The following is a 19,646-nucleotide window of genomic DNA, read 5'->3' as shown; positions in this document are numbered from 1 at the left end:
CTGACCCCCAGTCAATTAAGATGGCACCAGAAACTGGCGTAAAAGTGCTGGCTGTTCTATATTACATTAATGTCAACAGTATTGTGCCAACCTTGTGTAGTCTCTGGATCACTTCCCGATATTCCACTTGTGTCCATCTATCCAAACAAAACAAATGAATGCAAACTGATGATTCATTCGCTCTTTTTCAAAACTTTAGTAGAATGTCAGTCCAAATGCATAAATACTTCTTTTCAAACTAGCTCGAGGTCCATTTTGTTCTATTTATTATTATCCAACAAATGTGCGCGCTGCCCATATATGGTCATATGCCCATATATGTTATCTGTCACCTGTACATAACAGATATCCTGCGATATACATAGGTTGCGAAGATTTGTTCAAAGTCTTGTAACGCGCCGCGGCATTTTCTATCTGCAAAATGTGTTTTGTTGACAAATAATTTGTCAACGGAACACATTTTGCAGATAGAAAAAATGTAATTATGCCACAGCACGTTACAAGACTTTGAACAAATCTTTGCAACTCACATATTATTGTTGAATTATAAAACAGTGGCCGATTCCCTCTATGTCGCGCGCCTGCAGGTAATCATGGTAGTCGTATTCATCAAACCATGCGCGAGACTCGGCAACGATGAATACACCTAATATAACTCCCACTCCGAGAAAAGGAAAACCATTCAAGTCAAGCGCATGGAAACGGGTTGTACCGTGAAATGCTCGTAAAATTGACTTAACTTAGGGCGCGTATTGTCCGTTTTCACACTAGAGACGGACAAATCGTCTTATTGTGAAAACGATACGGACACGATTTTGGACGTACAAGTCGTCTGAATTTGTCCGTCGATTTGGCCGCCTATGAAGACGATTTTTCGAGGACGACTTGGTAATCTAGATGAACAAGTCGTCTAAAAGCCGTCTTAAATTCACAATAGACGAGCAAATCGTCTAGACGGACAAGTCGTCTGACGATTTGTCTGTCTTCTAGTGTGAAAACGGCCATTATCTCGAGAGGTATAATAAGAGTGGGGCATCAGACATACCTGATCATCATCCTCTAATACGTAGAGGGTAGAATTGCCTTTTATGTTTTTCCTAATGGTTTTTCCATCCCATAGATGCGGTGTTCCGTGAAAGTCAAATCGTGAGGTATCGTTATCCAGATTGACTTTTGCTGCACAAAAACATCTACAGAAATGAAACACATTAATTTTGACGCTGATGTAGAGATCTGCAAACGGGCCAATCATTTGCAAACAAACACGCCCAGTATGTATGTTTTGCTAAAAAAATAGTGAATTGGAAGCCATAAATTCGGAACCAATTACATGGGCAAACAAGTTGATCGTTTCCCTCGGATTCTCGGAAAGTAGTGAGATTATGGCTAAATCGGATAATAGTTTACACTGATTAATTCTCTGATTTACTACTAAAGATTTTGAATGATTTACAAATAAATGTATCTGAAAATATCTAAAAGCCTGCCTTACCCCTTGTCTTTCAAGTACGGAAACGTTTCTTCTAGTTTTCCCTTTACCATGTCTTCCGACATTCTTGCGTGAAATTCTACGTCTTTTTTGTACTGTCCTGCCCTAGCCCTTATTGTTGTCATTTCACTTTGGGTGGGCATGATCACTTGGCCACCGTGACCTCTTTGAAAATCGCCATTTTGGAGAAGAACAACTTTTTTAAAAAATTGATCTGTAGGCTTCTTGGGTATGGCACCACCTCTTGCCTGGTCCATGTCGGTAACTGTTTACTGAAATCGAAAATGACAAGACTGATTTAAAAAAAATTGACAGGTTTGATTTACTTACTTTAACAATCGAAGATGCCAAAACAAATATGTATCGGGCGAAATACAAGTAACGCTAAGCAGACAGAAAATATTCCACGTTCTGCGAACGCGCGCGCACCTGCAATTTACACCTTAGTGGATTAGTGCTTTAGCTCCTTAACGCATCGGCACTAGAAATGAAAAGGGAGACATAGAAAGCACGATTCATGGGCAAGCGTTTTCTCATTCTCAGTGTTCTCGCACATGAAAAGGTTAGGGGTATGTGTATATATTACTTATGCAATGTTTTCGAGTCAGGCATACCGTTAGATATCCCACGAGTGACTTGATTTTTCAGTATAAACACGAGCCTAAAGGCGAGTGTGAAAGATAAATCAAAACGTTACAAGTGGGATATTCACCGTATCCTACGAGAAAACATTGCATAACTATTTTATCAAGTGCCTCTCCATACGCATAAGAAAAAAGACTACTACAGACAACCTTTAGTACAGGTGCAACTTCGGGTGAATATATTGCGAAACTTAAATTTGCCACAGGCCTTTGATCCTGTTTTTGTTCATTTGCGTGGTCACAGCTTGCCAATATTATATTTAATTTTCTTCACTTGCTTTTGTAAATATTTTAGCTTCCCAAAATCGGATGCGTATTTGAAATAAGATGGGGAAGAAATATTTTCGCTTTGTTTAAGTTTGTTTTATGCAGAGTTTGATTTAAAGCGTGCGAGGGCAGTTCTATAAGTTTACGTTTTCGACTCGTATAAAGAAATCACAGAGCTCTCGGTCCTCAAAAGAACAGTCTTAATAGGTACTCGTGATGTTTTGAGAGTTCTCAAAATTGCGCGAGCCTTTGAGGTCTTCTGAAATCTTCGGGTCAACTTCGGAAATCTTCAAACATCTTCGGGTCAACTTCGGAAATCTTCAAAAATCTTCGGGTCAACTTCGGAAAGAAAATAATAGCTGGTACCCTCAGGGAGTACAATTTGGGATAGATTGTACTGCCTTGTCCAATCAGAATCAGCAATTTTGTTGAGTGTACAGTCAACGCTCTCTAAAGACGGACACCTTCGGTACCGGCCGCAACTGTCCGTCTTAGAGAGATGTCCGCCTTGTAGAGAGTCGAGGTAACATGACACCAGTAATTCTAAAATGATAAAGCTAAACCTACGCACAATACAACAAACCTTTGCAAACTGCAAAAAGAGTAAAACAATAAAAAGACCGTATTCGCTTGTTAAAGCAAAAGTTGAGAGCTTCTACAAAAGATTCTACAAACTGTAATACTGTAAGTAGAAAACGACCTCTTTAGTGCCCATACACGTAAGCAGAGAAGTAATCCGTTAAACGTCATTTCTTTTGGTTTGTAAGCTTGGTTTACACGTATCCTTAGGGCTCTGACTAACTTTGCTTTAGGTCGATATGAAGCTTGGAAGTGTTTTTACTAATACAACATGATAAAAAACACTTCCGTGAAGTGTCCGTTTATGATTTCAAAGTGTCCGTTGTCCGTCTTAGAGAGGTGTCCGTCTTATAGGCAGTTTGGTTACAGTAAAATGACTGATAAACGGCAGGGACCATCACCAGGTATCCGTCTTATGGAGGTGTCCGTCTTATAGAGGTGTCCGTTAAGAGAGAGTTGACTGTACTATAAGAGCGTTAATATTTTTAAATAATTTTTATTGATACTACAACAGTAAATTACATACCGCATTTTCATGATCAGTTCAACTTAAAAAAAAATATATATTACAATGCTTTGCAAATAATACCGTCCATGCAGTAACAAACTACAAAGATATCGATCGTATCACCACAGTTTTAGAGAACACTTTACGAATCATGAATTGAAAGAATCCGCGAGATTTAAATTATAACAAATGCGGGGAAAAACCGCAAAGCAGCAATTATGACCCGAAAGCAAAAGATTCTTTTAAAGTAAAATCGTCGGATCCCGGGACTCACACCCCTAAATTCTTAGAAAAATATGGCAACCGAACTTCCAATATGTAGATCCATAGAGGCACGACCGTTTATGGTAAATTGTGAAGTTGCGGACTGTTTTTGTCTTCTAAAGTCATTAAACGATACAGGGCAGAATACAAAGAAGCACTCGCTACACGTGCGTTCCTCGCGAGAATTTTCTGCGTGGAATCATCCACGCGTGGCCTCGGGTAGACTTTTGCTTACTTTAGTACTCGTGCCTCCGAATACTACAAACAGTAATCGAACAGTAGCCAGCAGATTTTTGCCGATTAAAGGACTTGAATAAACTTTTCAGATTCTTGCCTCCGAATTCTACAAACAGTAGTCGAACTTTTCTTCGCCGATCGCGTTTCGAAGCCCTTTGAAGCGAGATACAGTTCCCTCCTCTGCGAAGGCATTCATCAGCGATCAAATACGGTACAATGCGGCTATATCATGGCTTTAAATATAACATGATTTAACAGGCCCAGTTAATATAATCAGACAAGAAGACTAAAATGTTACTTTCTGAAGTTTTGAATTACCAAGGAAAATCTAGCAATGGACAACGAAATTCAGTGAGCTAAGAACTGAACGAGCTAATCATCTTCTAGGCGAATCGAAGAGTGAAAGCGGAAGTACATAATGTCGGGATAAACGCTAGAAATAAAAAAAAGTTCTCAAATGTAATACTCTTATTTAGAGGCCTACAATGTAGTCTCTTACCTTAAAATAAAAGGTTGATCTATAACCGGAGAAAGCTCTTATAAAAGGTGAGCGCTCAATAAGACTCCTTCTCTGTCTACAGCTTCAAAGGAATGGTAAATTTCCCTGATCCGTGGGCTGTTTTGTTTGCAGCAAGTTAAGGTCAGGTGACCGTAGGCCTTCTGGCTGATGCGATGACAGAGCAATTATTTGTGACAATAGATACCAAGAACAATGATAAGAAGAGAAATTATTTGACCTAAACAGTGTCTATTCCAAAGACTTGTAGCCGAGTTTTTCTAGCCGTAGAGGTCTCCTACAGTAAAACAACACTGAAATCAAATGAAGAGAGAATCATAGGCGCCTATTACCGCCTCTATCCACAACAGCTTACTATTTGGCAGTCATTAAAACATTGATGTAATGACTAAAGATACTGACCATACAAACAGTCATTCACGAGAAAAATGAATTTTTATCTCGGCATGACTCCGGGTCAAATCGAGCGTTACTACCAATCTTTGCTGAATTCCATTCCTATAAACTGGATGTGGCAATTCAAACTGAGTAGTTGTGGTATGGGTCTCGACTTGCAAGAGTATGCAGTAAAACTGCGAAAAATACGTGGAAAATAACGAGACAGACCACCTCAATTGGAACCGCTTATTTAGCGCGGAAAAATTTGCATGCTTTTATAGTCGCAACAAAATAAAACATGAGATGATAGAATGCAAAGTAGTCAAAGTCGATCGAACAGGGTAGTGTTCAATTTTCACACTTGAACATGAAACATTCGAAACTGTTTCACCCCTTACTTCTAATTTAGTTGTTTTCTTGAGACGACGTTTCTGCCATAAATGGAAAAATAGTCGTCTAAAAAAGGAGGTGATGTTTCTACTTCGTAACGAAAGTCATAGCCTCCTACGCAGACGTTCTTAGGTCTTAAGGTCACGTGACTGTCGGGATTATTTTATCAAGGGCCAGAACTGGTCCAGGGCTTCTATTATTTATTCAATTATCTTATTTTACTCGTGTTTACCGCATTTTTGACCTAGAAAAAGACGTTATTTCAAAACTTCGCCAAAAATACCCCGGGAACAAATAACAAATGTACGATCGTATGACCCTAAAGCAGAAGCCGTTGTTCTAAGGTACAGCCTCGGAACTAGTCAGTACGAATTCTCACCTTGGAATAGTTTCTACATAAAGATGCAAACGGAGCTTTCGATATGCGATCTACAGTAGCACGAAGTTCGTGGTAAATTGTGAAGTTTGTGGATTGTTTTCATCTATTACGATTAAACAGATACAGTCATACATGTGCGCGTTCCCTCGCGAGAACTGAGTTTTTATGCCTAAGTTCATCCACGAGTGCCCTGTATACATGTACGTGTAGTAGAGGTTTTCAGACGTCATATAACTGAACACTTTCGAGATTTGTGCCTGTGAATACTACAAGCAATAATCTAACTTTCCTTTTGTCGAACGCTTATTTAAGCAAGACTATCAAGATTCAAGAATCTGCGTCTGTACTCTCGAATTACTCGTCTGCGAAGGAGTTGATCCGCTACTAGTAAACACAGTGTTTTGTTAAACCATAGCTGGCGACGTGTGCAAAATAAAATTGTTATAACAGGCCTTCTTTTTCAGAGATAATGAAGGAAAAATCCGAAGGTTTGAATGATCAAGGGAAATCCAGCAATAGGCAACAAGATTCTTCGCCGCGAAACCAGGCGCGAATCGAAGAGTGAAAGCGGAAGTAAATTAAAAGTCTTAGTAAACACTAAAAGTCAGAGTTTTCAAAGCTAATACTCTATTATAGATCTTTTGTTACCTTGAGATAGAAATTTGTTTCGTTAAGAGAGAAGTTTTTTACAAAAAGCCAGCGCTCAATAAGATTCCTTCTCTGACTACAGCATCAAAGGAATGGTAATTTTCCCCGATCCGTGGGCGTTTTTGTTTGCAAGCAAGTTAAGGTCAGGTGACCGTAGGCCTTCTGGCTGATGCGATGACAGAGCAATTATTTGTGACAATAGATACCAAGAACAATAATAAGAAGAGAAATTATTTGACCTCAACAGCGTCTATTTCAAAGACTTGTAGCCGAATCTTCGTGTGCGATTGTTTTTCTAGCCTTAGCCTTTCTCCTCCTCAGCCGGTAAAACAAGACTGAAATCAAATGAAGAGAAAGAACCACAGGCGCCTATTACCACCCCAATCCACAACAGCTTACTGTTTAGCAGTCATTGAAACATTGACGTAATGACTATTGAAAGTGACTATATAAACAGTCATTCATTTATCTCGGCATGCATGACTCCGGGTCAAATCAAGCGTTACTACCAATCTTTGCTGAATTCCATTCCTCGATAGATGTGGCAATTCAAATCAGTAATTGTATGGGTCTAGAACTGCAAGGCCAGGGTAGGCAGTACAACTGCAAAATATATTTGGAAAAAAGGAGATGGACGAACTTAACTTGAACCCTTTTGTTGTGAGGAAAAAATTTGCATTCTTTTAACAGTCGAATCAAAACAATAACATGAAGGGAGAGAAGACAAATTCGATCGATTAGAGTAGTTTTCAATCTTCACACTTGAAACATTCGAAACTGTTTCACCTCTTACTTCTTCATAAATGGAAAAATAGTCGTCTAAAAAAGGAGTTGATGTTTCTTCTGCGTAACGAAAGTCAGTGGTGAACACAGGGCACAGAGGAGTCAAGTTTGTCCGCAATTCAAAATCTCTACCGTGCAAAACGACCTTCACAGCGATCGTGATACAGCGCCGTCATGCGATACTTGTTTGCAGATCGTCTGGAGATATCTGACAATGGTCGCCTGGGGATTTTTTTTCGGAAAGCGAAGCTTTCCGACGAGGCTCTGGTAACGCCCACAAACATTGATGTCTGCGGATGTCGCATGAGGGTATGAATACGATATCACCAGACCAGACGATCTGTAAACAAGTATCGCATGACGGCGTTGCATCACGTACGGCTCACACGATCGCTTTGAAAAACTTTTGAAGGTCGTTTTGCACGGTAGAGATTTTGAATTGCGGACTTGACTTCTCTGTGCCCTGTGTGGTGAATAAGAAAACAAACCAGCACGAGGCTTGTGTTTAAGGTCACGTGACTGTCGGGATTAATTTATCAAGGGACAAAACTGGACCAGGGCTTACATTATTTATTCATATTTTACTCGGGTTTTCCGCATTTTGAATCTAAAAAAAAAGACATTATTACAAAGCTTCGCCAAAATACCCGCCGGGAACAAATTACAAATGTATCGATCGTATGATCCTATAAAAGCAGAAGCCGAATGACGAATTCTCACCTTGGAATAGTTTCTACAAAAAGATGCCAACCGAGCTTTCTCTATATGCAATCTACAGTAGCACGAAGTTCGTGGTAAATGGTGAAGTTTGTGGATTGTTTTCATCTATTACGATTAAACAGATACAGTCATACATGTGCGCGTTCCCTCGCGAGAACTGAGTTTTTATGCTTAAGTTCACGGCGAGTGCCCTGTATAGTAGAGGTTTTCAGGCGTTATATAACTGAACACTTTCGAGATTGGTGCCTGTGAATACTACAAGCAATAATCTAACTTTTCTTCGTCGAAGGCTTTTATAGGCAAGATTTCAAGAATCAATAATCTGACCTCAGTTTCCTCCCCGGGGTTTACTCGTCTGCAAAGGAGTTGATCCGCTACTAGTAAACACGACGACGTGTGCAAAATAAAATTGTAATAACAGGCCTTCTTATTCAGAGATGAATGTTGAAAGGAAAAATCCGAAGAATTGAATGATCAAGGGAAATCCAGCAATAGGCAACAAGATTCAGTGAACTAAGTACACGCTGATCTTCTTCGCCGCAAAACAAGGCGCGAATCGAAGAGTGATGAAAGCGGAAGTAAATTAAGTCTTAGTAAACACTAAAAGTAAGAGTTTTGAGTATACTCTCAAACCTTTTCTTACCTTGAGATCGAAATTTGTTTCGTTAGGGGAAAAGCTTTTTACAAAAAGCCAGCGCTCATTCCCTCAATAAGATTCCTTCTCTGACAACAGCATCAAAGAAATGGTAATTTTCCCCGATCCGTAGGCAATTTTGTTTGCAAGCAAATTAAGGTCAGGTGACCGTAGGCCTCTTGGCTGATGTGACGACAGAGCAATTATTAGTGACCATGGATACCGAGAACAATAACCTATAGGGAATTTTATCTTAGCAAAATCTTTGTGTAGGTGCTTTCTTAACCTTTGACTCTCTCTTTCGCAGAGGTCTGCTATATAAAACGGGAGAAAAATAAAACGGGGAGAAAATAATAATACAAATAGACCCCACACGCGTAGACCGGGCTTATGTATGCCAACGGAGGGGAAAATAACAAAATAATGGTACAAAGCCATTTACCGTTGAATGACTTCCATCATAGCGTGAGCACGTGATGGAAAGGGGGCGTTACTAAACACCGGAACGGAACGGAATGGACCGGAATGAGGCGAAATGAACCGGAATGAGCCGGAATGCACCGGAACGAGACCGGAATGGACCGGAATGAGACCGGAATGAGACCGGAATGCACCGGAATGAGCCGGAATGGACCGGAATGAACCGGAATGAGACCGGAATGGTCCGGAATGGACAGGAACAAGACAGAATGAGACCGGAATTGGCTGGAATAGAACTAAATTAGACTCGAATATGCCAGCAAATGTTCTTTATACATGTATGCTAAATATAGCTAAAGGATTTCAAAAACAATTCTTTTTTCTATTTTTTTTGTTGTGGGTTAGGGGGATTAAGTTGCTTTTGCCAGGATGTTTCTGATTATTTCCCAGTCACTACTTCCTGAGTATCCGTTCGATGGGTAAGTACCCACTTCATTGAGGAAGTGTCCGCGGTGGGCCTGGGTATAATGAAATTATGGTGCATAATGTTACAGAAGTAGTTAGCGATTCTATAAAATCGATAATTCTTTAGGTAAACTCGATAATCTAAATAATTGACCTTATTATTTTTATAAACAAGCTTTTTAAACTTCTGATCTTGGAAAACACGGCTGTTCGGCATCGGCACCTTTCTCCTTATGTCCAGTGTTCCGAAACAAACAAAAAGAAATTAAGTCATTTAAATAAGTTTAGTCTCCAAATTTCCCTCAGTTTCTCTTTTTTTCGCGGTGACGAGCTAAGTTTTTGTTAGCTGAGCTTCATTTTCAAGTTTTTCACGCTCAAAGTTTATGTCGTCTGTCACAGACGGCATCGACAATTTTTTTGGAAGACAATATGCCCGTTCTATTTTTAAAAAAAAGCGTTAAAAAAGTAATGAATATACTCTTTTTAGGGGAAATGTTCGGAACGTCAAAGGCTCAAAGTCAGCTTCAAAAAACTCGAAGCTACGATTTTTTTGGCCTGAATACCGCAACTGTCACGCTAGAACGCGAAACTATTTTGAAGTAGTTCGCTGGCCAAAAACACCGCATGTAGATTTTGGTGTCAAACAATATCCTTGTAAAAGCGACTTAATCCCTCCCAACCCACAACAAAGAATTTAGAAAAAAGTGAAAACGTAGAACTGTTTGAAACTGAAATTGTGAGTCTCATTTAGTTCTATTCCGGCCCATTCTGGACTCATTAAGTCTCATTCCTGTCCATTCTGGATCAGTCCGATCTCATTCCGGTCCAGTCAGGTCTTATTCCGGCTTATTCTGGTCTATTCCGGCTCATTCCGGTCCATTCCGGTTCATTCCAGTCCATTTCGGCTCATTCCGGTTCATTCCGGTCCATTCTGGCTCATTCCGGTTCATTCCGGTCTCATTCCGGTCTTATTCCGGTCTATTCCGGTCTCATTCCGGTCCATTCCGGTCTCATTCCGGTCCATTCCGGCTCATTCCGGTTCATTTCGCCTCATTCCGGTCCATTCCGTCTCGTTCCGGTGTTTAGTAACGCCCGATGGAAAGGACATGTTCTAACAGGCGTGATTGGTTGTTATCAAAAATCAAACTACGAACAAATGTCAGACGTTTCGAACGAGCGATCACGAAAGTGAACTCAATCCGTTTTAAATAATTCCAAAGAATTTTACGTTATATAGCAGTCTCAGGCCCTACAGAATCTTAGGACGTCGCTTTTTAAAGTCACACCCATTTTGCAAGACAGAAGGGTAGGCATGATTGCAGGTTAGACTTTTTCCTGAAAAAAAGATGTTTGTTTATAGGATTGAGTATAAACAGCTGGTATATCGCTTGTCCTCATTCTTTTTCTGACAGCTTTATATCAGATCTGTGGTTTTATGTCGTTCATCGCTAAATTCCCAGCAAAAAATATTCCGTGCTCCCTAAATACTCCATAGTAGACACGGACCCCCCGGATCTTCAAATTCAGACTTTTGAAAAATGGCGGCGAAAAGACCATGCAATATGCGATAAGAAGAGTAATGTTTTAGCGACCACATGGCTTACATAGTGCATCAAACATGATCGCTGATACCTTTATGTAAAACTTTGATCAGTATCAAAGTTTATTTTGGGCCCGGTTGGTATGTTGAATGTTTTTTGTTTTGTTTAATGCAAGAGAGTTGTTTACAAAAAGACTGACCACAAGTGTATTTCGACTATCAGTTTCGATTCCTCTGTCCCGTGTGTCTGTAATTGAAGAAACAGTTCAAATCGAAAGAACAAAGACAAGATATGATTCTGTTTTCATGACTATGTACACATGTCAACTTTTCTTCAAAGGCGGTAGAATTCATTTGAAAGTCTAATTTTTGCGTATTTACACTGAGCACAATTCAACGAAGCACACTTTGTTTTTTGTTGCACATTTGTCGGCAGTATGTCAGTCGCTTTGTCTTTTAGTACCTTTTCGGGATTTTCACAGCTATTTAGCCTTCAAGTTTCTACTTGGGTGATGGTTTTCGCTTCCTTAATAGTCGCTTGTTTTGCACATTTCTTAATTACGAGTATTCTTTTAATGTGCAAGTCTTACAACGGAATCAAGCAGTTTTGTGGACCACCGGCACATTGGCTCAAAGGACATGTTGATCGAGTAAGTAAATTAGCTAAGCTTTTATCTTTATTATAACAAAGATCTTTTCTTAAGAAATTGAACTGCTGCAAGGAAATTAAAAGAATTGTCCAAAATGCTTGTGCAATTTTTGAAAAAGAACAGTAAACTGCTATTAAACAGAAATTGGTTTTTATTTTTAAATTCCAATACTGTAAGTTCGAGATATTGTCTCTGCAATTTAAAACCGGTGAAGTCTGGAATTGTTTTTGAGAAAAACAGAAGTAGATTCTCAGCTAGTTCTAGAACATGAATAAAATGCAGTGTAATTTAAGAAGCAGCTTGCTTTCGTTTAAAAGGCTTTTTTGAATTATTTAAATAATTTTATGTCTGCTCTTTTTACTGTAAATCCGGAAATTTCGACTCTACCATGCTAACTTGACAACAAATATAGACTTGGTACAGATATTTAGGATGTTGGCTGTTGTTTTAAAAAAGAAATAGCAATTAATTCATATCAGTTAAAATATTTCACTCATCAATTGAAGGTAATCCATCCTCAAAGATTAGAATGTTATAAATAATTGATTAATTTCACACTTCCAGTGACAATAATAAGGTTTCTTCAAAACACTTCCATCAAAAACTTGAACTAAACTTTCTAGTAAAAATATGAACATCCTTACAGTCAAAACAGTTAAGAATTTGTTTTATTAAAATGGCAATTCGATTCATTTCAGAACTGATCTCTGAGTTTACATTTTGCAATAGAAAAAGAATTGAATAGATGGGAGCCACTTAGCCTGGGGGTGAGGCATGTTGTTTATTTTTGGTTCGGGGTGTACTGCTGAGAATTTCAACCCTACACTAGACTAGACACCAAAAATTTCTACCCTATCCCAGACTTGCTATTTTTAGAGGATAGCAAAGGGTTTATGCGTGACACATGACAAGGGCAAAAATAAGTCTGTGACGCGTAAAAATACTGTGACACGTGAAAATAGCTAGAAAAGACACATGATTCATGAATTCTGCTGTTTCAAGTATACGTGACGAGTGAATTTGGTTAAAATTTGTAACTGTATGGAAAACCATCAGTGTCAAAAACATTGCTGCGATGATTTTATTTACCTTTAGGAAGGCCTCTTTATCATCAAACTTTCTATTTTTCCTTTTTTTTTTTTTTTTTCCTTTTCCTTTTAGCCCATACATTAAGATATATTTAAAATTACCGCTTTTCAATCGTTTCCTATGTTGTATCTTTTTTTTTCCCTTGTTCTATGTGTATTTAAGTTAATTTTTGCTAACATTGATGTTATTTAAAACTGTTATATACTCTGTTTGTATTATTTTGAGTGTCAGCTTTCTGGAAAATTATACCCTATTCTAGACCAAAAGTCTCTGATTTAATTATTATCTATACCCTTTCCTACACTACATGGCTTGAAAACCATGCCCTTCACAGTGGCACATACCTATATAGCTCATATATGGGAGTGCCACCCCGGCGCAGGCCACTAAGGAAAGGGGCAGGACCCAGGGGTAAAAGGTATGGGAAGTGGGAAGATCAGTAACCCCTTAGTCCCTTGCCCTGAGTTAAATTGCAACTATTTTTTTGTCATTTGGACATTTTTTATTCATTTCTTCAACACATTTACAAAACATTTTTACAACACAAAGAAAAAAAAAAGAAATAATTAAGTTACAAATAAATAAATAAATTTACACTCGCACAGGGCTACTTAGCAATGATATTGAACTTAATTTTTGCATTAAGCTTATTCTGACTGCAGAACTAACTTTTCCCATTTTTTAAAGTAAAGAGGGAAATTGCAACTAGACTAAGGTACTTAATTTTATCTTCTGTTGCTTTGTTCACTTTAAAGGCAACCTTTGATGGTAATGGATTAAAATTCCATGTGGAATGTGCCACACAGTATAAAACAGCCTACCCTTTGTGGTTTGGTCCTTTGCGGTCAGCTCTTGTCCTTTGCCACCCCGACACTATTAAAACTGTACTGTCTGGCCATGTACCAAAAGAGGAATTTGTCTACAGCCTTGTTGTGCCCTTCACTGGTAAGATTAATCTTATATTTTTCTGTAAATAAATAATGACATTAAATTTAGCACAAATGGTTTTGGCGCATGATTTTTGGCCAACCGGGCTGATCTGGTTATCCAGAGTGTTATCGCAAAATTGATTTCTGTCGTTTTTAACAGACATGCCAAGATCTCAGAAAAACAGAGCCAGCTTTGCTAATCGGGTCAGTCCAGTTTGGTTGCCAGGGGGAGACTCCCACATGAAAGGGGTGGGGATGCAATGGGAGTCTCCCTTGTAGTGAAAGTCTACAAGAGGGATCAGAGTTCTTCAGTAGTCTCATCACTGGAGGAGTATGTATGGGGCAAATGAGAGCAAAGGGGGAGGGAAGTCTGTGGTAGGTAGGAAAAGAGAGAAAGGAGTTTTTAGGAATATTGTGTAACATGTTGCAAATAATTATTAGGAAAAAAAAGATAAAGAAGCAGGGGGGTAGAGGGTGCAGAGGGACCCTCTGCACCCTGAATGTGTTTGTTGGGTTTTGTTTAAATCCCTAGGGATTTGTTTGGGTGGACTGTCATCAGTTTGCAGTCAAACAACATGCAAGTGTGCAACAACATGCAAGTGTGCAATAGGGGAGCAATTTTAATTAGGGGGTGGTACTTGGGATTTCAAGTGACAGGGATGATTGAAGGATTTTTTGGGGTTTGAAGTTTTCGATTCCGGCATTAATTTTTTTGGGTAGGAAAATTTGGCAAGTATTTTTTTGGGTGGCTTGATTTAAGTAGGGATTTTTTTGGTATTAAAAACAATCTAAAGATTGGTGGTAGTGCCCTGGCTGCAATTAGTTCCAAGGCTGTGCTCTAAGAAAAATTATAAGGAGCCCAAAGGTTCCAAACTATGAGATCCAGGGTGCCCAGCATAAAGCTTATGTGAAAGAAATAAGATTATCTGGTCGCCCAAAGACAAAAGTTAGTCGCCTGAGGCACCTGGGCACCCTTAGAGCACAGCCCTGAGTTCTGTGAATAAAGTACAAACACTGAACATGTTTCTAATGTTTTTTTTTGTGTTATATCTTCAGATTATTCCCCCTTTCTGAAAAATTTAATGGGTCAGAAATTTGATTTTTTTTAAAAACAATCTAAAGATTGGTGGTAGTGCCTTGGCCGCATAGTTCTGTGAATAAAGTACAAACACTGACCGTGTTTCTAATGTTGTTTTTTTTGTGTTATATCTTCAGATTATTCCCCCTTTCTGAAAAATTTAATGGGTCAGAAATTTTACATGAGATTTTTTTCGGGGTTGATTTTTGGTCCAGGGATTTTCTTGGGTTTTGTTTAAATCCCTATGGATTTTTTGGGGTGGACTGTCATCAGTTTGCAGTCAAATAACATGCAAGTGTGCAATAGGGGCGCAATTTTAATTAGACACCTTCTAGTTAGTAAGAAACAACCTGACCACTGTTGTTAACTTTATGTCAACTCTACTCAGCTATTAAGTATTTGCATGGGGAAAATTCTGATTAGACATCTATGAATTAATAGGAAATAGTCTGACCATTGTAAATGGAAAAAGATGGCTCCAGATGAGGAAGCTTTTGACACCAGCTTTTCATGCAGAGATCTTGAAGCCATACACAAAACTATTCCAAGAGTCCACCAGAACCTTACTGGTGAGTAGCTTTGGGAGACGACCAGTACATTGTACTGGTAATTGAACACATGCAGAAAAATTTAATTTTTAACAGACATAGGGGATCAAGGACAAGTATAAGATTTGGACAATTTATAATTTATTCTTTATTTATTGACCAAGTGCTTTGAATGCTAGCTTATACTGTAAGATTTAGTTTGAGCTTCTTTAATTTGTTACAGGACAAATGGTCTCCAAATCCAAATGAAATGGAGTGTTTTCGTGATATTGGCTTGATGGCACTTGACTCCACACTAAAATGTGCTTTCAGCTATAAAAGTAACTGCCAAACAAATGTGTGAGTATTTTACAAGAGTACCAAAGACTTGAAGGTTACTTGGGACGTGCTGTGCAGTCTGCATTAAAGGGACTATGTCACCTTGTAATTCTGTGCCCTGAGGTTGTTAGTTGACAATAATGATCAAAATTCTATTGTTCTGTGCTGTAATATGATAAGACGGGGACTGCGGAGCATTTTTCCAATTGGGGGGGGAGGCTGTGAGAGCAACATTTTTGTATTGATGCAGTGAACCTGAAATTAACAGCAAATTATGCAGGAGTCTTCATAATTTTTCCGAAATCTTATTTTTCCAAATTTAAGTATATATATATATTTTGCATTAAATGACAACAAGACATTTTGGGCCAAAACTTTTTTGGATATTAATCAATGACAATTTTGACAAGAATCATAGATCTGGAAAATTTTAATTTGCATTTGTGCTATTTTTAGTAACTTGAGGCAGGAAATTCAACGTTCAAGTTGCCGCATGTAGTAACGGATTTCATCCCTTTGAAAATTTACTTTGCAGAAGTCAGGATATTTTCACAAGAAGTGTCACTGAAATCTCCAAAGCACTGATTAAAAGACTTATGTGAGTGTTATGTTCAACAAATTTAAATTGAAGTCACAGCATCAGGATACTAAAACACTGATCTGTAGTAATTTTTATTGGGAAGGTGCACCTGTTAAAATACTTTATAGTAAAAAATGTGCAATTTTTTGGTCATATTTGTCATGACTTAAAAATATTGGGCTGAAATGCCAAATATTTTTTCACCCCCTCCTTTCCCCACCCCTGCCTTTTTTTTTTAGCACAAATGGACCTATCTTCACTTCTCCTTTGAGCACCTCTGGTTCTGTACGACTAATGACCCCTTTAAGACTTTGAAACATTTTGCTTTACAGTAGATATACTTTTTATTAGCTGACATACATAATTTTATTATGTTAGTTTTCTTCTCCCATCAAGAGGTGGCTCTATAGCTAGTTAGTAGAAACACAGCTGTATTCTATTGGAAATCCGTGAATCTGATTGGTTCTCCCACTGTTTTCTATTCACCGACAGAAAACAGTCGTGCATGCGCGTAGCTTTTAAAGCGGTAAATTTTCTTGATTTTTGTCTTCAAAGTGCACAATATTGTAAGTTTTGGCTGTCTTGTCTTCAAAGTGCACAATATTGTAAGTTTTGGACTGTAATCCCTCGTTTTCTATGAGCAATAGTCAACTCGGCTGCGCCTCGTTGACTATTTACTCATAGAAAACTCGGGCTCGTAGTCTAATTGTTAATTAGTTAATGAAGTTTTGTATCTTCCATTTTAGTAACAACTTAAGTGAAAATAACTGTACTTTAAAAGTTGGTATTTGTATTGTGGAAATGAGACATTACAGTCCATATTAAATAAACTACAAAAGGTGAGTGCCGTGTCTAATAATGTCATAATAAATGATAATAATTATTTACAAATGCTACCATTATCACTAACAAATAATGTACTCAATTTTTAGTACACCCATTCTACACCCTGATTGGATTTTCCGTTGGACAAGTGATGGGAGAAAGTTTTATAGCAACTGTGCTGCAGCTCATCGCAAGGCTGAGGAAATAATAAGAAAGAGGAGAAAAGCTCTACAGGAAAATGTATGAAAACTGGCTGAAACGATATATAGTTACAAGTATGATACAAGAATGCTGAGTTATTGAGGCAATTTTGGGTAAACCTTGAATTCTTACCAGTGTTCAAAATATGTATTTAATTTTGTAATTTTCTGGAAATTGTCTTTATGACTTTTTTTGAACAAATACGTTTATCTACTTTGATAGAAAGTATGTCCTTTAGATATATAACATGAGAAAAAATTAAAATATTTGATGACACTTAATACTCTTCATGTGCTGATTGACAAAAACGTTGAAACTGAATAGAATACTCGCAAACAGTTTGTCTAATATAAATGGCCATAAGTGCTAGGTTTGTTCGTTATAGTCGGCTTTTGCTTTTATAAAGGTTATTTTAGTTGATGTTTTTGCACTGTGTGGACAGTTTGTATTGATTTTCTTTTTAACCAGCACCCACCCCCCCCCCCAAAAAAAAAGCACCCTGCCCTCAAGCATGAGCATCAGAAATGTGGAATATGTGAAATATTTATTTCATACGCTACCCAGCTGTCTGAAAAATGCATTGCCTTTGACCTGAAGCCGGCTTCTATGTCTCTTGATCTGATAAGTAATGCAGCTGTGTTTTCACGTTAATAAATGCAGGGAGTGGAAGACAAACTTAGGAGGAAGAAGCACCTGGACATGGTTGATATTGTTCTTGCAGCCAAGGTAAATTTACACATTGTTTATGAGTTTATTTTTTTTTTATGATAATCATTTTCGTAATTTAGCAATTTGTTCATGATTTAGAGTGCACTATCGAGATATGGTGCACGCAGAAAGTTTGGACATCAAGAAAAAAGCGCAAGATTTTGTGCATGCTCGCGTATACTGAATTTGATTGCGCTGCTCTGCTAGCTATGTTATAAAGCTAGTAGGGACAGCTCTATACAAACACGAAACTGAATGACAGGACAACTTTATTGGCGCTCTATTGTTTTCTCCTGATGAGCATGATGAGCGATTTATATTGGAGACCGACCTAAGAAAGGTTTGACTTATGTTTTTACCTACCCACAGAAATTACTACATGCAAAATTTGGGTGTTATAAGTTTTGTTTAGTAAAACTTGAAATACCATTCCTTAAAACGGGGTAATGCACTGCAAGGGCCAACCCTTCTAAAGCGGATTTATAAAAAATATATTACAATCTACAAGAAGAGTTTCTGTTGTTGGTTTTGCAGGATGAAGATGGAAATGGTCTGACTGATGAAGAGATACGAGCAGAAGTCGTGACGTTTTTTGCAGCGGGCCAAGACACTGTTGCTGCAGGTAACTATCTATACAATCAAAGCAAGCACATCTGGCCAATCATGACAAGCGTAGATAACGTAGTAAACCAATCAGATCTCGAAGCAATGCGACCTACGCCAAGCGCGGGAAAACATGCAACCCTTGCCAAGCGCGGGAAAACGCGTGTAAACCAAGTCACGTGACTTTGGCTTTGCTCGTGATTGGATAAAAAACTCAACAGCTTTTTTTACTGGTTTATTCGAACACGCATAAAAGATCTTAAAACATATTGCTAGTCATGTCCATACCTGCAACGGTCTGGTTCATATAATAAAACAGGAAAATAAGTGTTCAGATAACTAGGTCTTGTAGGAAAATGAACGTTTATTGGTTTGTCTATGTGCAACATTATTGGACTTAGTAGGCAAAAATGGAGCTCCAAAAGCCAAAATAGAACTCGTAACTTTTGGGAGGCAAGTTGAATTCTGACCTCACTTTTGTCTTCTATAACAAAGGGATTTCATGGACACTCTACAATCTTACGGTATACCCTGAGCATCAGAGGAGGTGTCAGGAGGAAGTAGATGAAGTCTTTGGTGACAAAGAAGAACTTGAATGGTAAGACTTAAACATTTTGTAGGCCGTTATTGCATGCATCCTGTGAAAAGAGCGTTTGATTTCAACGATACATGTAACTGGTAATTTGTAGCGCGTAAATTCAATGCAGTTAATGTCGAAATGTCTGCACTTGGGACGGATCTATCCAAGGTCCTATAGCATAAAGCGACTAAAAGTATTACTTCTATCCCTGGATGGGATGCTAGTTTATTGCAGTTACCTCAAAGCGTTTAGTCTGTTGACAGCCGTCCAGTTCTATCGTGATTCTTTTCTCGTGTTCAACGATCGAAGAAAAATATGATTAAATTGAGGGCTGTGAACAGTTTACACAGCATTTTGTCAAGATAACAGTTCACCGATTCCCATTTATTCTCCTGGTGGGACAGGCGCTTTGAGAGTAAAGTGTCTTGCCATGGAACATTACATGACACATTGACCCCAGCCAGCGCTCGAACCCGGACCCAACCTGGAGTTCAACACGCTAAAAAATAATTCTAGAAGGATAGGGTTTTTTCACGCGCTGATTGGCAAGTCACTAGTCAAACTCCGGATATCCTTTGCTATTCACCTCCGAGCAACGCACGCGAGAAATAGTGGTGAATTTTTACCGAGCCGCGATCGGTAAATATCCATCACTAGCCACCTCCACTTCAGTGA

General features: G+C 38.5%; 2 protein-coding genes across 2 annotated transcripts; one reads left to right on the top strand and one right to left on the bottom strand.

Moving 5' to 3' along the window:
- Positions 1-56: 56 nt before the first annotated feature.
- LOC144637582 (uncharacterized) lies at positions 57-13,551 on the bottom strand. The gene is made up of 4 exons (XM_078496646.1): positions 13,423-13,551; positions 1,493-1,761; positions 1,046-1,190; positions 57-137 (listed from the first exon to the last, which is right to left on the bottom strand). The coding sequence occupies exons 2-4, from the start codon at positions 1,744-1,746 to the stop codon at positions 57-59; spliced, it is 480 nt and encodes a 159-aa protein (XP_078352772.1). The 5' UTR covers positions 1,747-1,761; positions 13,423-13,551.
- Positions 11,044-19,561, top strand: LOC144638757 (cytochrome P450 4F4-like). Its single transcript, XM_078498016.1, has 9 exons — positions 11,044-11,512; positions 13,357-13,546; positions 15,050-15,177; positions 15,380-15,495; positions 16,010-16,072; positions 16,987-17,119; positions 17,741-17,806; positions 18,323-18,410; positions 18,887-19,561. The coding sequence occupies exons 1-9, from the start codon at positions 11,300-11,302 to the stop codon at positions 18,991-18,993; spliced, it is 1,104 nt and encodes a 367-aa protein (XP_078354142.1). The 5' UTR covers positions 11,044-11,299; the 3' UTR covers positions 18,994-19,561.
- The last annotated feature ends 85 nt before the right edge of the window (positions 19,562-19,646 follow it).

Source organism: Oculina patagonica, chromosome 14 (genome assembly GCF_052425735.1).
Source record: "Oculina patagonica isolate OP01 chromosome 14, crgOcupat, whole genome shotgun sequence".
NCBI classification, from domain to species: Eukaryota; Metazoa; Cnidaria; class Anthozoa; order Scleractinia; family Oculinidae; genus Oculina; species Oculina patagonica.
This window is presented reverse-complemented; position numbering and strand designations above follow the sequence as displayed.

What these genes read in the sequence shown, in the direction of transcription:
- LOC144637582 (XM_078496646.1), bottom strand. Translation starts at nt 1,746, where the DNA reads ATGGACCAGGCAAGAGGTGGTGCCATACCCAAGAAGCCTACAGATCAA. An exon ending in CCGTACTTGAAAGACAAGGG is followed by an intron (nt 1,191 to 1,492) that starts GTAAGGCAGGCT and finishes TCATTTCTGTAG; the next exon opens with ATGTTTTTGTGCAGCAAAAG. An exon ending in TATTAGAGGATGATGATCAG is followed by an intron (nt 138 to 1,045) that starts GTATGTCTGATG and finishes TTGTTTGGATAG; the next exon opens with ATGGACACAAGTGGAATATC.
- LOC144638757 (XM_078498016.1), top strand. Translation starts at nt 11,300, where the DNA reads ATGTCAGTCGCTTTGTCTTTTAGTACCTTTTCGGGATTTTCACAGCTA. An exon ending in CCTTGTTGTGCCCTTCACTG is followed by an intron (nt 13,547 to 15,049) that starts GTAAGATTAATC and finishes ATGAATTAATAG; the next exon opens with GAAATAGTCTGACCATTGTA. An exon ending in GAAAAGCTCTACAGGAAAAT is followed by an intron (nt 17,120 to 17,740) that starts GTATGAAAACTG and finishes TAATAAATGCAG; the next exon opens with GGAGTGGAAGACAAACTTAG.